This window comes from Amphimedon queenslandica, unplaced genomic scaffold (genome assembly GCF_000090795.2).
Source record: "Amphimedon queenslandica unplaced genomic scaffold, v1.1 AMPQUscaffold_12965, whole genome shotgun sequence".
NCBI classification, from domain to species: domain Eukaryota; kingdom Metazoa; phylum Porifera; class Demospongiae; order Haplosclerida; family Niphatidae; genus Amphimedon; species Amphimedon queenslandica.
The window spans coordinates 12437-32332 of NW_003546799.1; the positions used below are offsets into that span (position 1 = coordinate 12437).

The 19896-nt window shown below is 36.0% G+C and overlaps 4 protein-coding genes across 5 annotated transcripts in view; all 4 read left to right on the forward strand.

Annotated features, from left to right (window-relative positions):
* Positions 1-9702: 9702 nt before the first annotated feature.
* Positions 9703-10991, forward strand: LOC109586022 (rhodopsin, GQ-coupled-like). The gene has a single exon (XM_020002190.1). It carries the CDS (start codon positions 9917-9919, stop codon positions 10826-10828), a length of 912 nt encoding a protein of 303 aa, XP_019857749.1. The 5' UTR covers positions 9703-9916; the 3' UTR covers positions 10829-10991.
* A 256-nt stretch (positions 10992-11247) lies between these two features.
* Positions 11248-12312, forward strand: LOC100632935 (phenylalanine--tRNA ligase alpha subunit-like). Its single transcript, XM_003389765.3, has 2 exons — positions 11248-11551; positions 12042-12312. The coding sequence occupies exons 1-2, from the start codon at positions 11337-11339 to the stop codon at positions 12145-12147; spliced, it is 321 nt and encodes a 106-aa protein (XP_003389813.1). The 5' UTR covers positions 11248-11336; the 3' UTR covers positions 12148-12312.
* A 246-nt stretch (positions 12313-12558) lies between these two features.
* Positions 12559-19896, forward strand: part of LOC109586025 (high-affinity lysophosphatidic acid receptor-like) — a 24653-nt gene continuing 17315 nt past the window's right edge. The window contains exon 1 of one of the 2 annotated variants that reach the window (XM_020002193.1): positions 12559-12725. In XM_020002193.1, the coding sequence (XP_019857752.1) occupies positions 12630-12725 (96 nt within the window). In that variant the 5' untranslated portion in view covers positions 12559-12629. The remainder of the gene's footprint in view (positions 12726-19896) is intronic. The other variant, XM_020002194.1, reaches the window with a different exon arrangement.
* On the forward strand, positions 17770-18936 carry LOC109586024 (neuropeptide Y receptor type 2-like). The gene has a single exon (XM_020002192.1). It carries the CDS (start codon positions 17791-17793, stop codon positions 18871-18873), a length of 1083 nt encoding a protein of 360 aa, XP_019857751.1. The 5' UTR covers positions 17770-17790; the 3' UTR covers positions 18874-18936.

A 19896-nucleotide genomic window follows, 5' to 3' on the forward strand; every position in this document is an offset into this window, starting at 1 on the left:
AGCTAACACATTTGTATTATCTATCACACTCTATCAAAGGAAGTCCTGGAAACAATCATCAACAATATTCTTCACTTCTCTCATACTAGCAAATTTTGTAATGGTTTTACTCCACTTTCCTTTTGCTGTCACTGCATTAGCTGCTGGTGAGTGGATCTTTGGTAGTACAGATGAGGAGAAAACAGGAACATGTACATTTGCTGCTCTTACATTCTGGTATTCATCAATAGTTATAATATTGACACTAGCTGCTATATCATTTGATCGGTTTCTCTTTATTGTCAAACCACTTCTTCACAAGCGGTTCATGAGACCCTGGGTAGCACTGACCCTCACCATTGTTATATGGATACTGTCTGCTGTATTGAGTTGTACTCCATTCTATGGGCTTGGAAATTTTGGATTTACTGCTTCAATTGGATTGTGCATTCCACTTTTGGTCAAAGGTGGTTTTGTCATCTTAGCTTTTACAATCCTCATCCTTAGCTTGTTGATAATTGTCATCACTTCTCTTTGGACATTTTTCTTCACTTGGTGGTTTTTACGCAAGCGATCAATGGTAGTGGAAAGTAATATTTATTCATCCAAGAAAAGAGGTCTCTTGGGAATATTTGGATTTATGTTACTCGTCTATGGCATTTCTAAAGGTCCTAGAATTATTGCTTTAGTTTTGGTGCAGTTTGAGGTTCCCTTTAGTAGCACATCACAGATTGTGATTTACTTTGTTTATCAGTTGAGCATTATTGGTGACCCAATAGTCCAATCTTTCTTTAGACCTGGCTTGAAGCAAGCAATGGTATCTCTGTTTAAAAATTGCAAAAAGTGACCATCTTCTGCATGACTCTTTTGCTATTTTATAATTAAATAATTGTATTTCTAAATTTGAATATTTGTTGTAGTCATTTGACTTGTTATCTTATTCTTATTTCCTTTGTTACCTGACTCTGCCAATAAGTTTGTAGTACATTTATAAGGTTTTGTGTTCTCATAATTGCATTACTTCATTAACTGTTATCACAGCCTATTAAGAATGATAACTAATTAACCATGACATAATGATAATAATATTGATAATAATAATATCTGTTTCTTTTGTTTGTTTTTGTTTCTTGTATAAAATTATCTCATTTTTCCCTCAGTATTTTCTCTCTTTTAATTCTTGTTTTGAAATAATAATAATTACTAGAAGATTATAAAACATTAAGGGGCTCAGCCCCAGAGCCACGCTATTGTTGTGCTGTATGACCTTCCTTGCTGCTAGAGAAGTTTTTGGGTGGCATTTTAGTCTTAGTCTTATTTTCCTGACGGTTTGCTGCAAAAGAGCTGATAGCCGCCATTTTATTTCATTGTGACCACACCCGCTTTCAATGAAGATTAGGCTATTTAACTTTAATAATAGTTAGACTACCCGTACAGGCAGACAAATGCACTTCATCACTATAGGCTTCCCAATAATAATAACTAGATGAATGTAAAACATTAAAGGGGCGAACCTAAGCAAGCTATAGATTATGTGCTGTATGATCTACATGTATGAGCAAGCAAAGCAATTGCACAAGTCTAAACACAGTAGATCTTGTTGCAGTCTTCATGCTTAAATTTTCTCTATCACTTCTTCACATAAGAATCTCTACAGTAATTAAAGTTATCTTAGAAGCAGTCAGTGAACAAATCAAATTTGAAGATTATATATCTGCTTTGTTAACCTAGGCTTGCTGCTAGAGAAGAAACATCACCTAGAATAGATCACATTATGCTTTCAGCTAGCTACAGTACATCACAGTGCAGCTAGCTCGAGCTGGCTACAGTAGATTACATGCAGCTTTCTCACTTGCAAATTGCAATCCACTTATCATAGTCCTTTATATCAAGGAAAAGATTGTATATCTGCTTTCCCAACCTTTCTTCCTTCTAGAGAAGTTTTTAGACAGTAGTTTAGTCATATCTTGCTGACCGTTTGCTGCAAATAATCTCATAGTTGCTGATAGCACCATTTTATTTCATTGTGACCACACCTGCTTTCAATGAAGATTAGGCTATATAAACTTAATAATAGTTCGACAACCCTATCATCTTGCCCGTATATACAGACAGACGCTCTATCGTCTTAGTGGGGCTCGCTCAGGCTCACCCCAATAATAATAATAATAATAATGATGAAGCAAATGGTGTCAATAGTGATCGATTCCTTCAACACAGCTTTCTAATGGATCTCTTATTCTCAGCTGCTCAGTCTGCTGCCCTTTCCCATTGTAGGAAAGTCCTCCAGTCCCTTATCCCGGATTCCACTAGCCGCCCAGCCAGCATTTTCCTCCCCTTGTGGTCTTAGGGCTGTCCTATTGCTATAGATTTTACTGTTATCTCTCCCTTCTAAAAACAGACTATTGCTAATCCTGCATCTTCCTAGGGTTTCACTTTATTGGTGGCCAAACACCATAAACGGGTTGTCCATTTGGATAATTGCCATTGCACTGGGGTTGAGTTTGTTCCTCTTGCAGTTGAGTCTCAGGGTGGGTGGAGTTCCACGACCATTTCTATCTTCCGTGCCTTCGGTCACCATCTTGGGACTTGGTTTGGTCTCCCTCCAACTTCTTCAGAGGCTATCTGTGACTTTATGGTGGTCTAATGCCCAGATGTGGTTGGGTCGGTCTTCCATCTTGTCTCCTCAGGTAGATGGCCAATTGTAGGACATTTTTGTTTTGTTTATAATTATACAGGGGCGTACAACGCATATCTAGAAATTTAGAAAGGGTGGTGCTAAGGGCACATGAAGCGTGCCGCAATTTTAGCCACATCCCCTTTACGGCTGTAAAATGGCATTTTCCTTCATTTTCGTGAATTACGGGTGTGATCAAGATATTTTCAAGCATACTGGTACTTCTGATTGCTCCTTAATGCACTGGAAACTGCTGAAATCATGATCAGGGGACTAGATAACTTTGTTAAGAGGCTTGGTAGTGATGCAAGAGTCCAGTACTTCAGTAATTTTTCTGAGCCAAGCCATGAGGGGGGTGATCAAGCCCCCTAAGCCCTCCCTTGGATATGCCACTGAATTATAGTCTAATTATTAATCATTACTAGTAAAACATATTTGCTTACTCCAGCATTAATTTAATTGCAATGTGGGTTGGGATATTTTTGGATTAATCAATTTATATATCTACTCACCTTGGAGCTTGTTTGGAAGAAGAGGCACTGATAATGAGCAATTTTACCTATAATGGTGACTTCAGTAATGTTGCAGCAGGAGCAGCTCTTGCTGTAGAGGGAGTTTCTGGATTTCTAGCTAACACATTTGTATTATCTATCACACTCTATCAATGGAAGTCCTGGAAACAATCATCAACAATATTCTTCACTTCTCTCATACTAGCAAATTTTGTAATGGTTTTACTCCACTTTCCTTTTGCTGTCATTGCAATAGCTGCTGGTGAGTGGATCTTTGGTAGTACAGATGAGGAGAAGACAGGGACATGCACACTTGCTGCTTTGACATTCTGGTATTCATCACTGGTTTTAGTAATAACACTAGCTGCTATATCATTTGATCGGTTTCTCTTTATTGTCAAACCACATCTTCACAAGCGGTTCATGAGACCCTGGGTAGCACTGACCCTCACCATTGCTATATGGATACTGTCTGCTGTATTGGGTTCTACTCCATTCTATGGGCTTGGAGGTTTTGGTTTTAACACTTCTATTGGAATGTGCCTTCCATTTCTGATCAAGGATATCATTTTAGCTTTTTTAATCCTCATCATTAGCTTGTTACTGATAATTGTCATCACTTCTCTTTGGACATTCTTCTTCACCTGGTGGTTCTTACACAGGCGATCAATGGTAGTAGAAAGTAATATTTATTTGTCTAAGAAAAGAGGTCTCTTTGGAATATTTGGAGCTATGCTACTCGTCTATGGTATTTCTAAAGGTCCTAGGATCATTTCTTTAGTTTTGGTGCAGTTTGAGGTTCCCTTTAGTAGTACAGCAGAGATTGCGATTTACTTTGTTTATCAGTTGAGCATTATTGCTGATCCAATAGTCCAGTCTTTCTTTAGACCTGGCTTTAAACAAGCAATGGTATCACTGTTTAAAAAATGCAAAAAGTAACCATCTTCTGCATGACTCTTTTGCTATTTTATAATTAAATAATTGTATTTCTATATTTGAATATTTGTTGTAGTCATTTGACTTATTGTCTAATTCTTATTTCCTTTGTTACTGACTCTGCCAATAAGTTTGTAGTACATTTATAAGGCTTTGTGTTCTCATAATTGCATTACTTCATTAACTGTTATTACAGCTGATGACCAATTAATCATGACATAGTAATAATAATAATATTTATTTCTTTTCTTTTGTTTTTGTTTCTTTTTGTATAAATTTATCTCATTAATTCTTGTTTTAAAATAATAATTACTAGAAGATTGTAAAACACTAAGGGGCTCAGCCCCAGAACCATGCTATTGTTGTGCTGCACGACCTTCCTTGCTGCTAGAGAAGTTTTTGGATGACATTTTAGTCTTATCTTGCTGACAGTTAGCTGCAAAAGAGCTGATTGCCACCATTTTATTTCATTGTGACCACACTCGCTTTCAATGAAAATCAGGCTATTTAACTTTTAAATAGTTAGACTACCCGAGCAGACAGACAGACAGATGCACTTCATCACTAAAGGCTTCCCAATAATAATAATAATAATAATAATAATGTTTAATGGTGGCAATACCTTTGACAAACTCTCTAAGGGATGTTTTATTCTCAGCCGCTCAGTCTGCTGCCCTTTTCCCTTGTAAGGAAGTCCAGTCCCTTATCCCAGATTCCACTAGCTGCCCAGCTGGCATTTACCTCCCCTCGTGGTCTAAGGGCCATCTTATTGCTATGGATGTTACTGTTATCTCTCCCCTCCAACAACAGACTATTGTTAATGCTGCATCTTCCTAGGGTTCCGCTTTATTATTGCCGACCACTGTAAATGGATTGTCTATTTGGATAATTGCCATTGTGCCAGGGTTGAGTTTGTTCCTCTTGCGGTCGAATCTCTCGGTGGGTGGAGTTCCACTGCCATTTCTATCTTCCATGCCTTCTGCCATCACCTTGGGATTTGGTTTGTTCTCCCTTCCTTTGAACCCACTCTCCAACTTTCTCAGAGGCTATCTGTGACTTTACAGAGATCCAACACCCAGTAATAGTTGGGCCGGTCTTCCACCTTGTCTCCTCAAGTAGGTGACCATTTTAGGACATTTTTGTTTGTTTTATGGTATAATTACTAGTAAAACAAAATTTACTTACTCCAGCATTAATTTAATGTGTAATGTGGGTTGGGTTATTTTTGGATTAATCAATTTTTATCTACTCACCTTGGAGCTTGTTTGGAAGAAGGGGCACTGATAATGAACAATTTTACCTATAATGGTGACTTCAGTAATGTTGCAGTAGGAGCAGCTCTTGCTGTAGAGGGAGTTTCTGGATTTATAGCTAATACATTTGTATTATCTATCACACTCTATCAAAGGAAGTCCTGGAAACAATCATCAACAATATTCTTCACTTCTCTCATACTAGCAAATTTTGTAATGGTTGTACTCCACTTTCCTTTCACTATCATTGCATTAGCTGCTGGTGAGTGGATCTTTGGTAGTACAGATGAGGAAAAGAGAGGGACATGTACATTTGCTGCTTTCACATTCTGGTATTCATCACTGATCATAGTAATGACAATAGCTGCTATATCATTTGATCGGTTTTTCTTTATTGTCAAACCACATCTTCACAAGCGGTTCATGAGACCCTGGGTAGCACTGACCCTCACCATTGCTATATGGATACTGTCTGCTGTATTGAGTTCTACTCCATTCTATGGGCTTGGGGATTTCGGCTTTATTGCTTCTATTGGACTATGTCTTTCATTTCTGATCAAGGACGGCTCTGTCATTTTAGCTTTTATAATCCTCATCCTTAGCTTGTTGATAATTGTCATCACTTCTCTTTGGACATTCTTCTTCACTTGGTGGTTTTTGCACAGGCGCTCAATGGTAGTGGAAAGTAATATTTATTCGTCCAAGAAAAGAGGTCTCTTTGGAATATTTGGAGCTGTGCTACTCGTCTATGGCATTTCTAAAGGTCCTAGGATTATTGCTTTAGTTTTGGTTCAGTTTGAGGTTCCCTTTAGTAGCACAGCACTCATTATGATTTACTTGGTTTATCAGTTAAGCATTATTGCTGATCCAGTAGTCCAATCTTTTTTTAGACCTGGCTTTAAACAAATACTGGTATCACTATTTGAAAAATGCAAGAAGTGAATATCATCTATGTGAATATTTTGCTATTATGATATTAAATTTTGTGTCTCTTTTAATAGTTGAATATTTCTTGTTCTCATTAAATTGTTACTTCCTTTGTGACTTGGCTATACTCTAAGAAGTTTGTTGTAATTACATTTATAAGGCTTTGTGTTCTCATAATCTCATTATATACTTCATTAACTTTTACCACAGCCTATTACTAATAATAATAACTAGAAGAATGTAAAGCATTTGAAAGGGCTCAGACCCCAAGCCACGCTATTGTTGTGCTGTATGATCTTCCTTACTGCTAGAGAAGTTTTTGGTTAGCCTTATCTTGCTGACCGTTTGCTGCAAAAAAGCTGATAGTTGCCATTTTATTTAATTGGGACCACACCTGCTTTCAATGAAGATTAGGCTATTTAACTTTAAAAATAGTTAGAATACCCGTACAGACAGACAGACAGATACACTTTATCACTAAAGGCTTCCCAATAATAATAATAATAATGTTAATGGTGGCAATACCTTTGACAAACTCTCTAAGGGATGTTTTATTCTCAGCCGCTAAGTCCAGTCCCTTATCCCAGATTCCACTAGCTGCCCAGCTGGCATTTACCTCCCCTCGTGGTCTCAGGGCCGTCCTATTGCTATGTATATTACTGTCATCTCTCTCCTCCAACAACAGACTATTGCTAATGCTGCGTCTTCCCACAATTCCGCTTTATTGGTGGCTGAACACCATAAAAGGGTTGTCCATTTGGGTAATTGCCATTGCGCTGGGGTTGAGTTTGTTCCTCTTGCAGTTGAGTCTCTTGGTAGCTGGAGTTCCACTGCTATTATATCTTCAATGCCTTTGGTCATCATCTTGGGACTCAGTTTGGTCACCTTCCAACTTTTTCAGACTTCAGCGGTTCAATGCCCAGATGTGGTTGGGTCGGTCTTCCATCTTGTCTCCCTAGGTGGATGGCCAATTGTAGGACATTTTTTGTTTTTTTTTATAGCGTAATAGTCTAATTATTAATCATTACTTGGTTGCCCTTTTTATTGTATTTAGACTTTATACTAGTAAAACATTTTGCCATTGATTTGATTGCAATGTGGGTTGGGTTCTTGGATTAATCAATTTTTATCTACTCACCTTGGAGCTTGTTTGGAAGAAGCGGCACTGATAATGAACAATTTTACCTATAATGGTGACTTCAGTAATGTTGCAGTAGGAGCAGCTCTTGCTGTAGAGGGAGTTTCTGGATTTATAGCTAATACATTTGTATTATCTATCACACTCTATCAGTGGAAGTCCTTGAAGCAATCATCAACAATATTCTTCACTTCTCTCATACTAGCAAATTTTGTAATGGTTGTACTCCACTTTCCTTTTGCTGTCACTGCATTAGCTGCTGGTGAGTGGATCTTTGGTAGTACAGATGAGGAGAAGATAGGAACATGTACATTTGCTGCTTTTACATTCTTGTATTCATCTGTAGTTATAATATTGACACTAGCTGCTATATCATTTGATCGGTTTTTCTTTATTGTCAAACCACTTCTTCACAAGCAGTTCATGAGACCCTGGGTAGCACTGACCCTCACCATTGTTATATGGATAGCAGCTGCTGTATTGAGCTCTACTCCATTCTATGGGCTTGGAGATTTTGGTTTTGTTGCTTCAATTGGATTGTGCATCCCACTTTTGGTCAAGGATGGTTTTGTCATCTTAGCTTTTACAATCCTCATCCTTAGCTTGTTGATAATCATCATCACTTCTGTTTGGACATTTTTCTTCACTTGGTGGTTCTTACGCAAACGATCAATGGTAGTGGAAAGTAATATTTATTTGTCTAAGAAAAGAGGTCTCTTTGGAATATTTGGAGCTATGCTACTCGTCTATGGTATTTCTAAAGGTCCTAGGATTATTTTATTAGTTTTGGTTCAGTTTGAGGTTCCCTTTAGTGGCACAGCACTCATTGTGATTTACTTTGTTTATCAGTTGTGCATTATTGCTGATCCAATAGCCCAATCTTTCTTTAGACCTGGTTTTAAACAAGCAATGGTATCACTGTTTAAAAAATGCAAAGAGTGACCATCTTCTGCATGACTCTTTTGCTATTTTAAAATTAAATAATTGTATCTCTATATTCGAATATTTGTTGTAGTTGTTTGACTTGTTATCTTATTGTTATTTCCTTTGTTACCTGACTCTGCCAATAAGTTTGTAGTGCATTATAAGGCTTTGTGTCTCATAATTGTATTACTTCATTAACTGTTATCACAGCTATTAAGCATGATAACTAATTACCCATGACATAATGATAATAATATTAATAATAATTATTATTATTTCTTTTGTTTGTTTTTGTTTCTTGTTGTAATTTATCTCAATTTTCCCTATTTTCACTGTTTTAATTCTTGTTTTTATAATAATAATAATAATAAATAGAAAATTGTGAAACACTAAGGGGCTCAATCCCTGAGCCACACTATTGTTGTGTTGTATGACCTTCGTTGCTGCTAGAGAAGTTTTTGGATGGCATTTTAGTCTTATCTTGCTGACGGTTTGCTTCAAAAGAGCTGATAGCCACCATTCATTTCATTGTGACCACACCCGCTTTGAGTATAGATCAGGCTATTTAACTTTTAAAATAGTTAGACTACCCGTACAGGCAGACAGACAGATGCACTTCATCACTAAAAGCTTCCCAATAATAATAATAATAATAATAATAATGTTAATGGTGGCAATAAATTTGACAAACTCTCTAAGGAATATTTTTTTCTCAGCTGCTCAGTCTGCTGCTCTTTTCCCTTGTAAGGAAGTCCAGTCCCTTATCCCAGATTCCACTAGCTGTTCAGTTGACTTTTTCCTCCCCTTGTGGTCTCAGAGCTGTCCTACTGCTATGAATGTTACTGTCATCTCTCCCCTCCAACAATAGACTATTGCTAATGCTGCATCTTCCCAGGGTTCCGCTTTATTGGTGGCCGAACACCATAAACGAGTTGTTCATTTGGATAATTGCCATTGCGCTGGGGTTGAGTTTGTTCCTCTTGCACTGAGTTGAGTCTCTTGATGGCTAGAGTTCCACTGCTATTATATCTTCCATACCTTCAGTCATCACCTTGGTTCTCGGTTTGGTCTCCCTCTAACTTTTTCAGACTTCAGAAGCTATCTGTGACTTTATATCTCTCCAATGTCCAGATATGGTTGGGTCGGTTTTCCATCTTGTCTCCTCATGGTAGATGGCCAATTGTAGGACATTTTTATTTTTTTATAGCGTATACCATATAGCATTTTTTTAGGATAACAAATTTCACGGATTTTTCCAAGATTTGTGGAATTAAATTCTTTCGAAAATCAATTTACTATGGTACAAGATGGCAGAATAGTGGAAATTCGCAAAAATTAATTTCACAAACTTCCAGATATGGGTTATTTGCAAAAATTCTTATCCTCAAAAAAACCGCTATACGGTAGTCTAATTATTAATCATTACTTGGTTGCCCTTTCATTGTATTTAGACTTATACTAGTAAAACATTTTGTGATTGATTTGATTGCAATGTGGGTTGGGTTATTCTTGGATAAATCAATTTTTATGTCTATTCACCTTGGAGCTTGCTTGGAAGAAGTTGCTTGTAATGAACAATTTTACCTATAATGGTGACTTCAGTAATGTTGCAGTAGGAGCAGCTCTTGCTGTAGAGGGAGTTTCTGGATTTATAGCTAATACATTTGTTCTATCTGTCACTCTTTATCAATGGAAGTCCTTGAAGCAATCATCAACAATATTCTTCACTTCTCTCATTCTGGCAAATCTCCTGATGGTTTTACTTCACTTTCCTTTCACTATCATTGCATTAGCTGCTGGTGAGTGGATCTTTGGTAGTACAGATGAGGAGAAGACAGGAACATGTGCATTTGCTGCTTTTACTTTTTGGTATTCATCACTGGTTTTAGTAATGACAGTTGCTGCTATATCATTTGATCGGTTTCTCTTTATTGTCAAACCACATCTTCACAAGCGGTTCATGAGACCCTGGGTAGCACTGACCCTCACCATTGCTATATGGATACTGTCTGCTGTATTGAGCTCTACTCCATTGTATGGGCTTGGAGGTTTTGGTTTTAATGCTTCTATTGGAATGTGCCTTCCATTTTTGATCAAGGATGCCTCTGTCATTTCAGCTTTTTTAATCCTCATCCTTAGCTTGTTACTAATAATTGTCATCACTTCTCTTTGGACATTTTTCTTCACTTGGTGGTTCTTACACAAGCGCTCAATGGTAGTGGAAAGTAATATTTATTCATCCAAGAAAAGAGGTCTTATTGGAATATTTGGAGCTATGCTACTCGTCTATGGTATTTCTAAAGGTCCTAGGATTATTTCTTTAGTTTTGGTGCAGTTTGATGTTCCCTTTAGTAGTACAGCAGAGATTGTGATTTACTTTGTATTTCAGTTGAGCATTATTGCTGATCCAGTAGTCCAATCTTTCTTTAGACCTGGCTTTAAACAAGTACTGGTATCGCTATTTAAAAAATGCAAAAAGTGACCATCTTCTTTATGACTATTTCACTATTCTTAAATTTAATTGTGTTCGTTATATTTTGTTGTCGCTAATTTGATTTATCTAATTTATATTTCCCTTGTTACTTAAGTGTGCCAAGAAGTTTGTAGTAATTACATTTATAAGGCTTTGTGTTGTCATAATCGCATTACTTCATTAACTTTTATCACATCCTATTAAGAATGATGACTATGATAATAATAATAATAATTTTAATTTCTTTTGTTTGTTTTTGTTTTCCCTATTGTGGTATGGATTTCTCCCCCTTTGGCCTATTTTCTTGCTCTCTTAATTCTTGTTTTTTATTTATAATATTAATAATAATAATAATAATAGTTTTTTATTTTAGTTTAGCTTTCTGTTCTGTCTGTTTTTTTATTTCTTTTTTGCTTTCCTTATAGGCTTTCACTTTTTGTCTCTCTCTTTTGTCCTCCCTATTGTGTTTGTCATAATAATAATAATAATAATAATAATAATAATAATAATAATAATCATGTATTTTTATTCCGTTTTAGGTATCGAGAAGCTTAAATTCAAGCCAGCCTATAATCCCTACACTGAGCCTAGCATGGAAGTATTCAGCTATCACTCTGGTCTCAAGAAGTGGGTAGAGATTGGTAATTCTGGCATCTTTAGGCCTGAGATGTTGCTGCCAATGGGACTACCCAAAGACGTCTCAGTCATTGCTTGGGGCCTGTCCCTTGAGAGGTGGGCATGGTAGTTGTAATTATGATGTCACACACGCATGAAGTAGTAATGTCATTGTTGTTTTGCCATAGAATGAACTGTTTCCCTGCCATTTTTGTTTTCAAACACTTCTTGACTAGAGGGCCAACGGATAGTTAATACATCTGAGAGTGTGTGTGTGTGTATTAGACTCAACCCATCAGTATTCCCATTCAATGAGAGCATCATTATCAAATTGATTATTTATGAAGTGTTTATTTGTAGTTGTTGACACATTGTTACTCTTGTTCTTGCACTAGCTTTGTGTGTGCTTGCAAATATTATTTTGACCTTTTATTATCAAAAATAAAAAATGATTTACTGGCGTGTGACAAATCTACTCTATCTCTCCTTTTCCTCCTTGTGTTTCCTTCTACAATTTCTCATGAAGTAGTTGCTTGTTTATATTATAATGCTACATTTTTTTAATTGTCATTATCTTGTGGTTACTGCTTATCAATCCTCTTTTTAGGCCAACGATGATTAAATACAAGTTAAATAATATAAGAGAGTTGGTGGGGCACAAGGTGAACCTGGAGATGGTCTACAAGAATCCATTGTGTCGCCTTGACAAATAAACAATTGATGATTAACGTATTAATCAAGGGTTTTTATTCACCAATCTTTTGTTATTATTTTCACTAATAGAAATGTTTATTTCTGTTGGCTATTACTGCATATAGAGTAGACTAATGCACTGTTTTTGATTATGTGAAAGTTACTTAGCCAGTTGACCCAGTTCATAATGTTAGCAATGAGAAAGGAGCTCTGCATTATTTATTGGTTTAGAAAGTTTCCTTGTTCTCAGCTTCCTTGTAAATTTAGTACAACTTGTCAAATCCTTTAAGGATCTGCTATACTGTTTTTAAAATTATATTCATGCAGCATGTCACAACCCACAACATAATAGCCACAGCATTATGACAGGTGTCTTTGAAGGTTAAATGATGTCATATTAATCCAGGAAGTTGGACCACATAGTGTGTAGGCAACATGGATATGGGCTAGTGTATATAGTAGTGTTGCTGTTTCTCGTTTTAGTATACGTGTGAGACTAACTATGAATCAGACCTATATTGCTCAAGACATCAATGGTCCTTTACTTGCTGCTGTGTTTGCCACTGAGATGGTACTAGCTCTGATAGCTAATGGTGTGGTACTGCTCATTACAATCACTCAGAGGAATTCCTCTCGAAATTCTTGGAAACAGCCATCAACAGTATTTTTCACTTCTCTCATACTGGCACATCTTGTTATGAATCTACTGTACCTTCCATTGACTGTCATTGCAATGGCTTCTGAAGAATGGATATTTGGTAGTACAGATGAGGAGAAGAGGCTGACATGTACATTTGCTGCTTTTACTGTATGGTATATCGTTATAGTTATCTCAATGACACTAGCTGCTATATCATTTGATCGGTTTCTCTTTATTGTCAAACCACATCTTCACAAGCGGTTCATGAGACCCTGGGTAGCACTAACCGTTGCCATTACCATTTGGCTGTTAGCTGCTGTAATAAACTCTACTCCATTTATTGGAGTGGGTGAATTTGGTTATGCAACCTCTTATGGCACTTGCGTTCCATTCTGGGAAGAAAATATAGTCTACGTTTTCTTCATGTTAGCTGTTTTCGCTCTCATTACTGGTGTCATTGCTGTCACATCACTTTGGACATTTTGCTTCACTCGTAAATTCCTACATGACCAATCTCTTGTAGCTGGAAGCGAGAGCATTTATAACTCGACAAGGAAAAAACTATTTGGAATATTTGGTGCGATGCTCATTATATATACAATTTGTCTTTCTCCAGGTTTCATAATTGGGTCCTTAAGTCAGCTTGTGTCCTTACCTGGGTCTGCTTATGCCTTTGTCATTGTTTGTTTTGTTGCTCTCACTATTGGGAATCCTCTCGTTCAGTCGTATTTTAGACTCGACGTTAAGTCCTGCTTAAGTTGCATGCGTCATAAAATAAAAGAACATCACAGTAGAGCCGGTCGCTATCATCACGAGACTGAATCATGCAGGGTTTGAAAGGACAAAATTATTATTCTTGTGATTATTTTATTTTTGTGATTCTTTTTCATGATCACTGTACCTTATTCCTATCCTCCTTGCCAATGTACATTATTACATAATATTATTTATCCTTCTTGTATATTTTTACTATAATAGTCTATATATTTGAATAACATCTTGCCATTGATGCATTCATGCTAACAATGTGACAAAGATCATCTCATTCCTTCTATAGCTATTAATCTCTTGTATGCAAACATTGTTAAGACCATGTACATTGATGTAATAACATTATTTACTACAAATCATTCCTTTTTAAGGTCAAATCTGAGTTGTTATGGATTATTATTGATTATAAATGGGCATAATTATTTGAAGTGTTATTCACAGCATGGGAATGCCAATTGAACCGTAAACTATCACTAAGAGGAAATGCATGATATTTATTGTTCCTACATCAATGTTTTGCCAAGATATTAAGGATATGAAGTCTTACAATTACTATCTAGTCATGCTTGCATTGTTCTGTAATGGACACTATATAGTCTAGACTTGACTCTATATATAATTTTTTATGACTTTGTGGTACACCTATTTTATAGCAGACTCGTGTCTCCTTTATGACTACTCAGTCAACATAATTGTTCACAAGGGAAGATATACGAGATCATGGAACTGAATAAATGTGTTGGCTTAAATATTTTGGTAATTATAGCTATTCATAAGTGTAAAGTAGGAGTTTGTAGCATCTATGTTAGGAGAAAAGTCACTTATTATAGTGCACACCAAGATGTAGTAATACATCATACATCTTAGCATTGAATAGTGTAAAAGTATCACCTTCTTGCCACATCTCTAAGACAATGGACGAAGTGAATGACACTCTGTACACCTTTACTGGTAGCGTTAATACTTACGTACTGGCAGCTGTGTTTGTTTTGGAATTCATTGCTGGATTCATATTCAACACTATTGTAATTGGTATCACAATCTACAAAGGATCGTGGAAGAAACAGGGAACAATATTCTTCACTTCCCTCATACTTGCCAATCTCCTGCTGGTGATATTATACATTCCATTTCTGGTCATTGGGCTGGCAGCCAGGAAATGGATTTTTGGAAATACAGTAGCAGAGAAGTTAGCCTCATGCTGGTTTGTTGGCTTTGCTCTCTGGTATAGTTTCATCATTATTCTAATGACACTAGCTGCTATATCACTTGATCGGTTTCTCTTTGTTATCAAACCACATTTTCACAAGTGGTTCATGAGACCCTGGGTAACACTGACCCTCACCATTGCTATATGGATACTGTCTGCTGTATTGAGCTCTACTCCATTCTATGGGCTTGGCACGTATGCATATGGACGTTGGTATGGCTCATGTGTACCACTTTGGGTTGAAATAGGATTTATAATTTACAGTGTCACCATTTCGTTGCTTGTTATTGCAGTGATTGTCATCACATCTGTTTGGGTCTTTTGTTTTACTCGAATATTCATAAAAGTACATCCTGAAGTGGAAGTGCCTGCTGATCCTGATACTGTTATATGCTTATCAAAAAAGAAAAGGTTGTTTGGAATTTATGGGTCTATGCTACTTGCATACACAGTTTGTTTTGCTCCGACATTAATCAGTTCTATTATAAGCTCCTCTATAGATATACCAGGTGAAGTATTTTTTCTTAATGTGATCACTTTTTTCCTTATTACAGTTGTTAGTCCATTGATTCAGTCTTATTTTAGAAAAGACATAAAAGAAGTCATAGTGCTTTGTTATAAGAAGATAACAAAAAAGCAATAACTCAGTATTATGTACATTATAATTTACCGTAGTGACTTTGCATTATTTCCTTGACTTTGTTATGAGTTTGTTTTTGTCCCTCTAGTTTTAAAGAATAATATTTTGCGCTATATATAGTACTTCATGTGACAAATAGCAAATGCTCTTGCATGGTGTAAATTTGCACTATTTTGACTTAAAGTCAAACCTGCCACAAACAAACACCAAAAAGGCAAGCACTTGAGTCATATGACTTAAATAATTATAATAGTAAAAAGCATGCTCACAGTTAGCAGGTATTACACACATTTTAGCACCAGGGAAAAATGGACTTGTTTTTGAAACAATTTTGTTTAATCTTTATATGCATGACAAAAAAAGCGTCACAGGAAAACTTATACAAATGACACAAAATGCTTCAATGTGTAAAAACAGAACAACATGTTTTTTCTCTTCTGTGATAGTCTATATAAACAGCATTAGTTGCTCTAGTAGCAATAGCTGTAAATACTACAATTTGTCACTCTTTAATGGAGTATCATAATTTTACAGCAACTGGTGACGTCAATGGCCCTGTACTAGCAGCAGTCCTTGCTGTTGAAGCAGTGGTGGCTTTTATAGCTAATATCATTGTGCTATCTATCACACTCTATCAAAGGAAGTCCTGGAAACAATCGTCAACGATATTCTTCACTTCTCTCATTTTGTCGAATCTCTTAGCTGTAGTGGGGTACCTTCCAATGAACATTGTTGCAATAGGTGCTGAAGAGTGGATATTTGGCAGTACCTTTGAAGAAAGAAGTATAACTTGCTTGATCTCAGCATTGATTATACAGTTGAATATTGCAGTTACTACAGAAATACTAGCTGCTATATCATTTGATCGGTGTCTCTTTGTTGTCAAACCACATCTTCACAAGCGGTTCATGAGACCCTGGGTAGCACTGACCCTCACCATTGCTATCTGGATTTTCTGCATTCTGTTGCTGATGCTGCCGTTACTTGGTTTTGGAAAATACAGCTATGAGTTTTCATATGGCCCCTGCATTCCAATGTTAATTAAAAGCCCAGTTTACAGCTTTGTTCATGCTGCTTTACATATAATTTCTTTTGCTGTAATTATCATCACATCAATCTGGACATGCTGCTTCACTCAAAGGTTTATTAATGATCAATCAGAAATAGTTGGAGATAATAGTGTTTATGCATCACGAAAGAAAAAGCTCTTTGGAATATTTGGATCTATGTTCCTTGCATATTCATTCTGCTATGGACCATCTTACATAACGCTCATGCTATACCCAGTAGTTGAGATTGATGAAATAGTTTATGCAGCAGACATGGTCACGTTTCAGTTCATCACTGTTGCAAGTCCACTTATTCAAGCGTACTTTCGACCAGATATTAAGAATGCTCTAATCTGGTTTAAAAAATCTATCGTGTCACAGATTGGAAAAAGGCTGTATTCACCACCTCAAAATGAACAATAATTTCCAACTATTTTCTTCTTTAGGTCTTTCCTTTATTGTCTTATCTTCAGTAGGTTTTGACTTCATGGTTTTAATGTCATTTTTTTAGTGTTGGTAAATTTATTAGATAAAAATTACAAAGTAAAACGTTATTCATTATGCCTTTCCATTATAGATCTACAATTGTGGTAAACTAGTGAAGCTATTTAGCTATGATTTCTAATGTTCTTTTGTACATGCATACCATTTCTCCTCATCCAAGTTTCAATTAGTTAAGTTCATGTTGTTTTATTCTTTGTTCTGTTGATTCCTTCTGGCTCTTCGCCTTCTCTTCTTTATTTTGTTTTGGTTTTAGTGGAGTGATTGCCAACCAGTTGTGCTAATCATTCAGATTATCACTTGTCATTGAACATGCTGAACTTAACAGGACAAATGATACTGAATTTCATGTACAATATGTCTGTGCTAGAATGATTGTGTGTATATACAAGGGTCACAGATGCTACAGTGATAGGATACCTGCATGGCCTTATTCAAGAGTAATGCATGTAAACCCATGCACACTAATACATGTGTATTGATGACTATAATTAGATAAATAAACTCAAATAACTTCCTATACAATGTACACCCTTATAATAGTTTTCCAATCTATTTATAGCTGCAAGCTCATCATAAGTATTGTAACTGTTTTGTGTCTCAAAACTTAAAATTGTAAAATAAGCTACTTGATCTACTTCCATCCTAAAAAAATATAAGTAGAAACTGACATAAAATTTTTGGAAAATTTATTATATAAAGCTGCATCAGATTTAACTGTGACATACCACATACTGAAATACCACATGCCATGTGACATACTGAAGCAAAGTATATAACGTGACAACAGAGGTCATAGAGATCATTTACATTCTATTTATCATAGTCACTGTCTTCATTAGCCAAGCAACAATGTCAATTCAAAGTGAGAACAACTTTACCCTCAATGATGATGTTAATGGTCCTGTACTTGCTGCTGTGTTTGCCACTGAGATGATTCTAGCTCTGATAGCTAATGGTGTGGTACTACTCATTACAATCACTCAGAGGAATTCCTGGAAGCAATCATCAACAATATTCTTCACTTCTCTCATACTGGCACATCTTGTATTGAATCTACTGTACCTTCCTTTCACTATCATTGCATTAGCTGCTGGTGAGTGGATCTTTGGTAGTACAGATGAGGAGAAGAGAGAGACATGTGACTTTGTTGCCTATACACTGTGGTACAGTATTCCTGTAATCACCATAACACTAGCTGCTATATCATTTGATCGGTTTCTCTTTATTGTCAAACCACATCTTCACAAGCAGTTCATGAGACCCTGGGTAGCACTGACCCTCACCCTTGCCATATGGATACTGTCTGCTGTAGTAACTTTTACTCCATTTATTAAAGGGTCTGGTGCTGCTTTTATATATGAAGGGAGCCATGGTACATGTACAATAATATTGCTGGAGCTTGAATTTGCCATAGTTTGCTTTTTGGGATCATTACTAGTAGTCAGTATTATTGTTGTCACCTCAGTGTGGACCTTCTGCTTTACTCGCAAATTCATACACAATCAGTCAGAGATAGCAGGAGACAATGTCTATGCATCTAGAAAAAAGAGACTGTTTGGAATATTTGGGGCTATGCTAATTGTGTATGGGTTATGCTTCACTCCTGGTATCATCAACTATGCTGTGGTGCGAGTAATTTTTGTAGATGATAGAATATATTTGGCCATCGTCATCTCATTTATTTTTGTCACTGTACTAAGCCCCATTGTTCAGTCTTATTTCAGACCAGAAATTAAGAATAAAATTGTTTTTATATGTAGGAAAATTTTACAAAAGCCTCCTCAAAGGGATAGAGTCAATTATCCTGTGAGTTCTAATAACAATTCATCTGGAAGCAAGACAGAAATAAACCGAATAGGTACCTCTACACAGTTAACAATGAGTTTGGATAATGCATTGAACACTGAGCATTCATCAACAACTGTGGTATAAGGAAGATTTTTGAACTCAATTATTAATAATTAATTTTATTAATAGTCTTTTTTATGTGTATTGTAGATCTAGCTAGTGAAACATTACCACTATTGTTTGTTTTATAGAATAAAGAAAATCATTTTAAGATCAGAGTCATGACTTTAGTAAGAGCAATAAAGATTCCAAATAAAATTATGTATTGATATAGTGAAATAATGCACTTTGTAATGCTTTAATTTTTGGCCATTTAGGCAGTTCCAAAACTAGTGAAATTGAAGTTAGTAACAGTAACTGTCAACAAGTGCAAAGTAAATAACAGTTTGTTTGCATTATAATAGCAAAGTTTACTTTTAATTCATGTCTGAATGTTATGCCCTCACTGTGCTCTCTTTTTCTTGTACAATGAGCTAGACAACTTTGTCCTGTTTGTAGTGGTCATGAGGTTCTCATTACTTGTTCTACTTTCGTAAAGTCTTTTGTTATTCAGTATATTCAGTATATTTAACAATGTCCTTATTTTAGGTGTATTTTGCTATTGATGTTAATTTGTTTCCAGTGTAGAGTTTAGTCTTAATAAATTCTATTTAATTGTCAAATAACTTCAACAGTAAGTTATGAGCCCAGTACGTCTATACATGGCATCATAGATGTACTGGGTTCAAACTTACTTGTTGAAGTTATTTGACAATCAAATAAAATTTATTAGAACTAAACTTTTACAAAAATAATCAACTTCAATAGAGAATATATACACATAAAATGAGGATACCATTAAATATATAATACTGAATAACTGAGAACCTGCAGACATGACCTCTGCAAACAGAACAAAGTTGTCTGGCAGACAAAAGGAGCACAGAGTGTAAGGTTCAGACAAAAATTTAAAGCTAAAGTTTGCAAGCATACAGTGTACACATACATGCAACCTACTTGCAATCTAATAAACTAGATATGGATAATGCTATAATAAATTAATAACACAAACAAACTGTTACTAGAGTAAGTCATCAATCTTCAGACGCACCCAATTTCAGACGCTTT

Excerpts from the sequence above, each read along its gene's own strand:
- LOC109586022 (XM_020002190.1), top strand. The coding sequence starts at position 9,917 with ATGAACAATTTTACCTATAATGGTGACTTCAGTAATGTTGCAGTAGGA.
- LOC100632935 (XM_003389765.3), top strand. The coding sequence starts at position 11,337 with ATGTATTTTTATTCCGTTTTAGGTATCGAGAAGCTTAAATTCAAGCCA. Across the intron at positions 11,552-12,041 it reads TGGGGCCTGTCCCTTGAGAG|GCCAACGATGATTAAATACA; the intron begins GTGGGCATGGTA and ends TCCTCTTTTTAG.
- LOC109586024 (XM_020002192.1), top strand. The coding sequence starts at position 17,791 with ATGTCAATTCAAAGTGAGAACAACTTTACCCTCAATGATGATGTTAAT.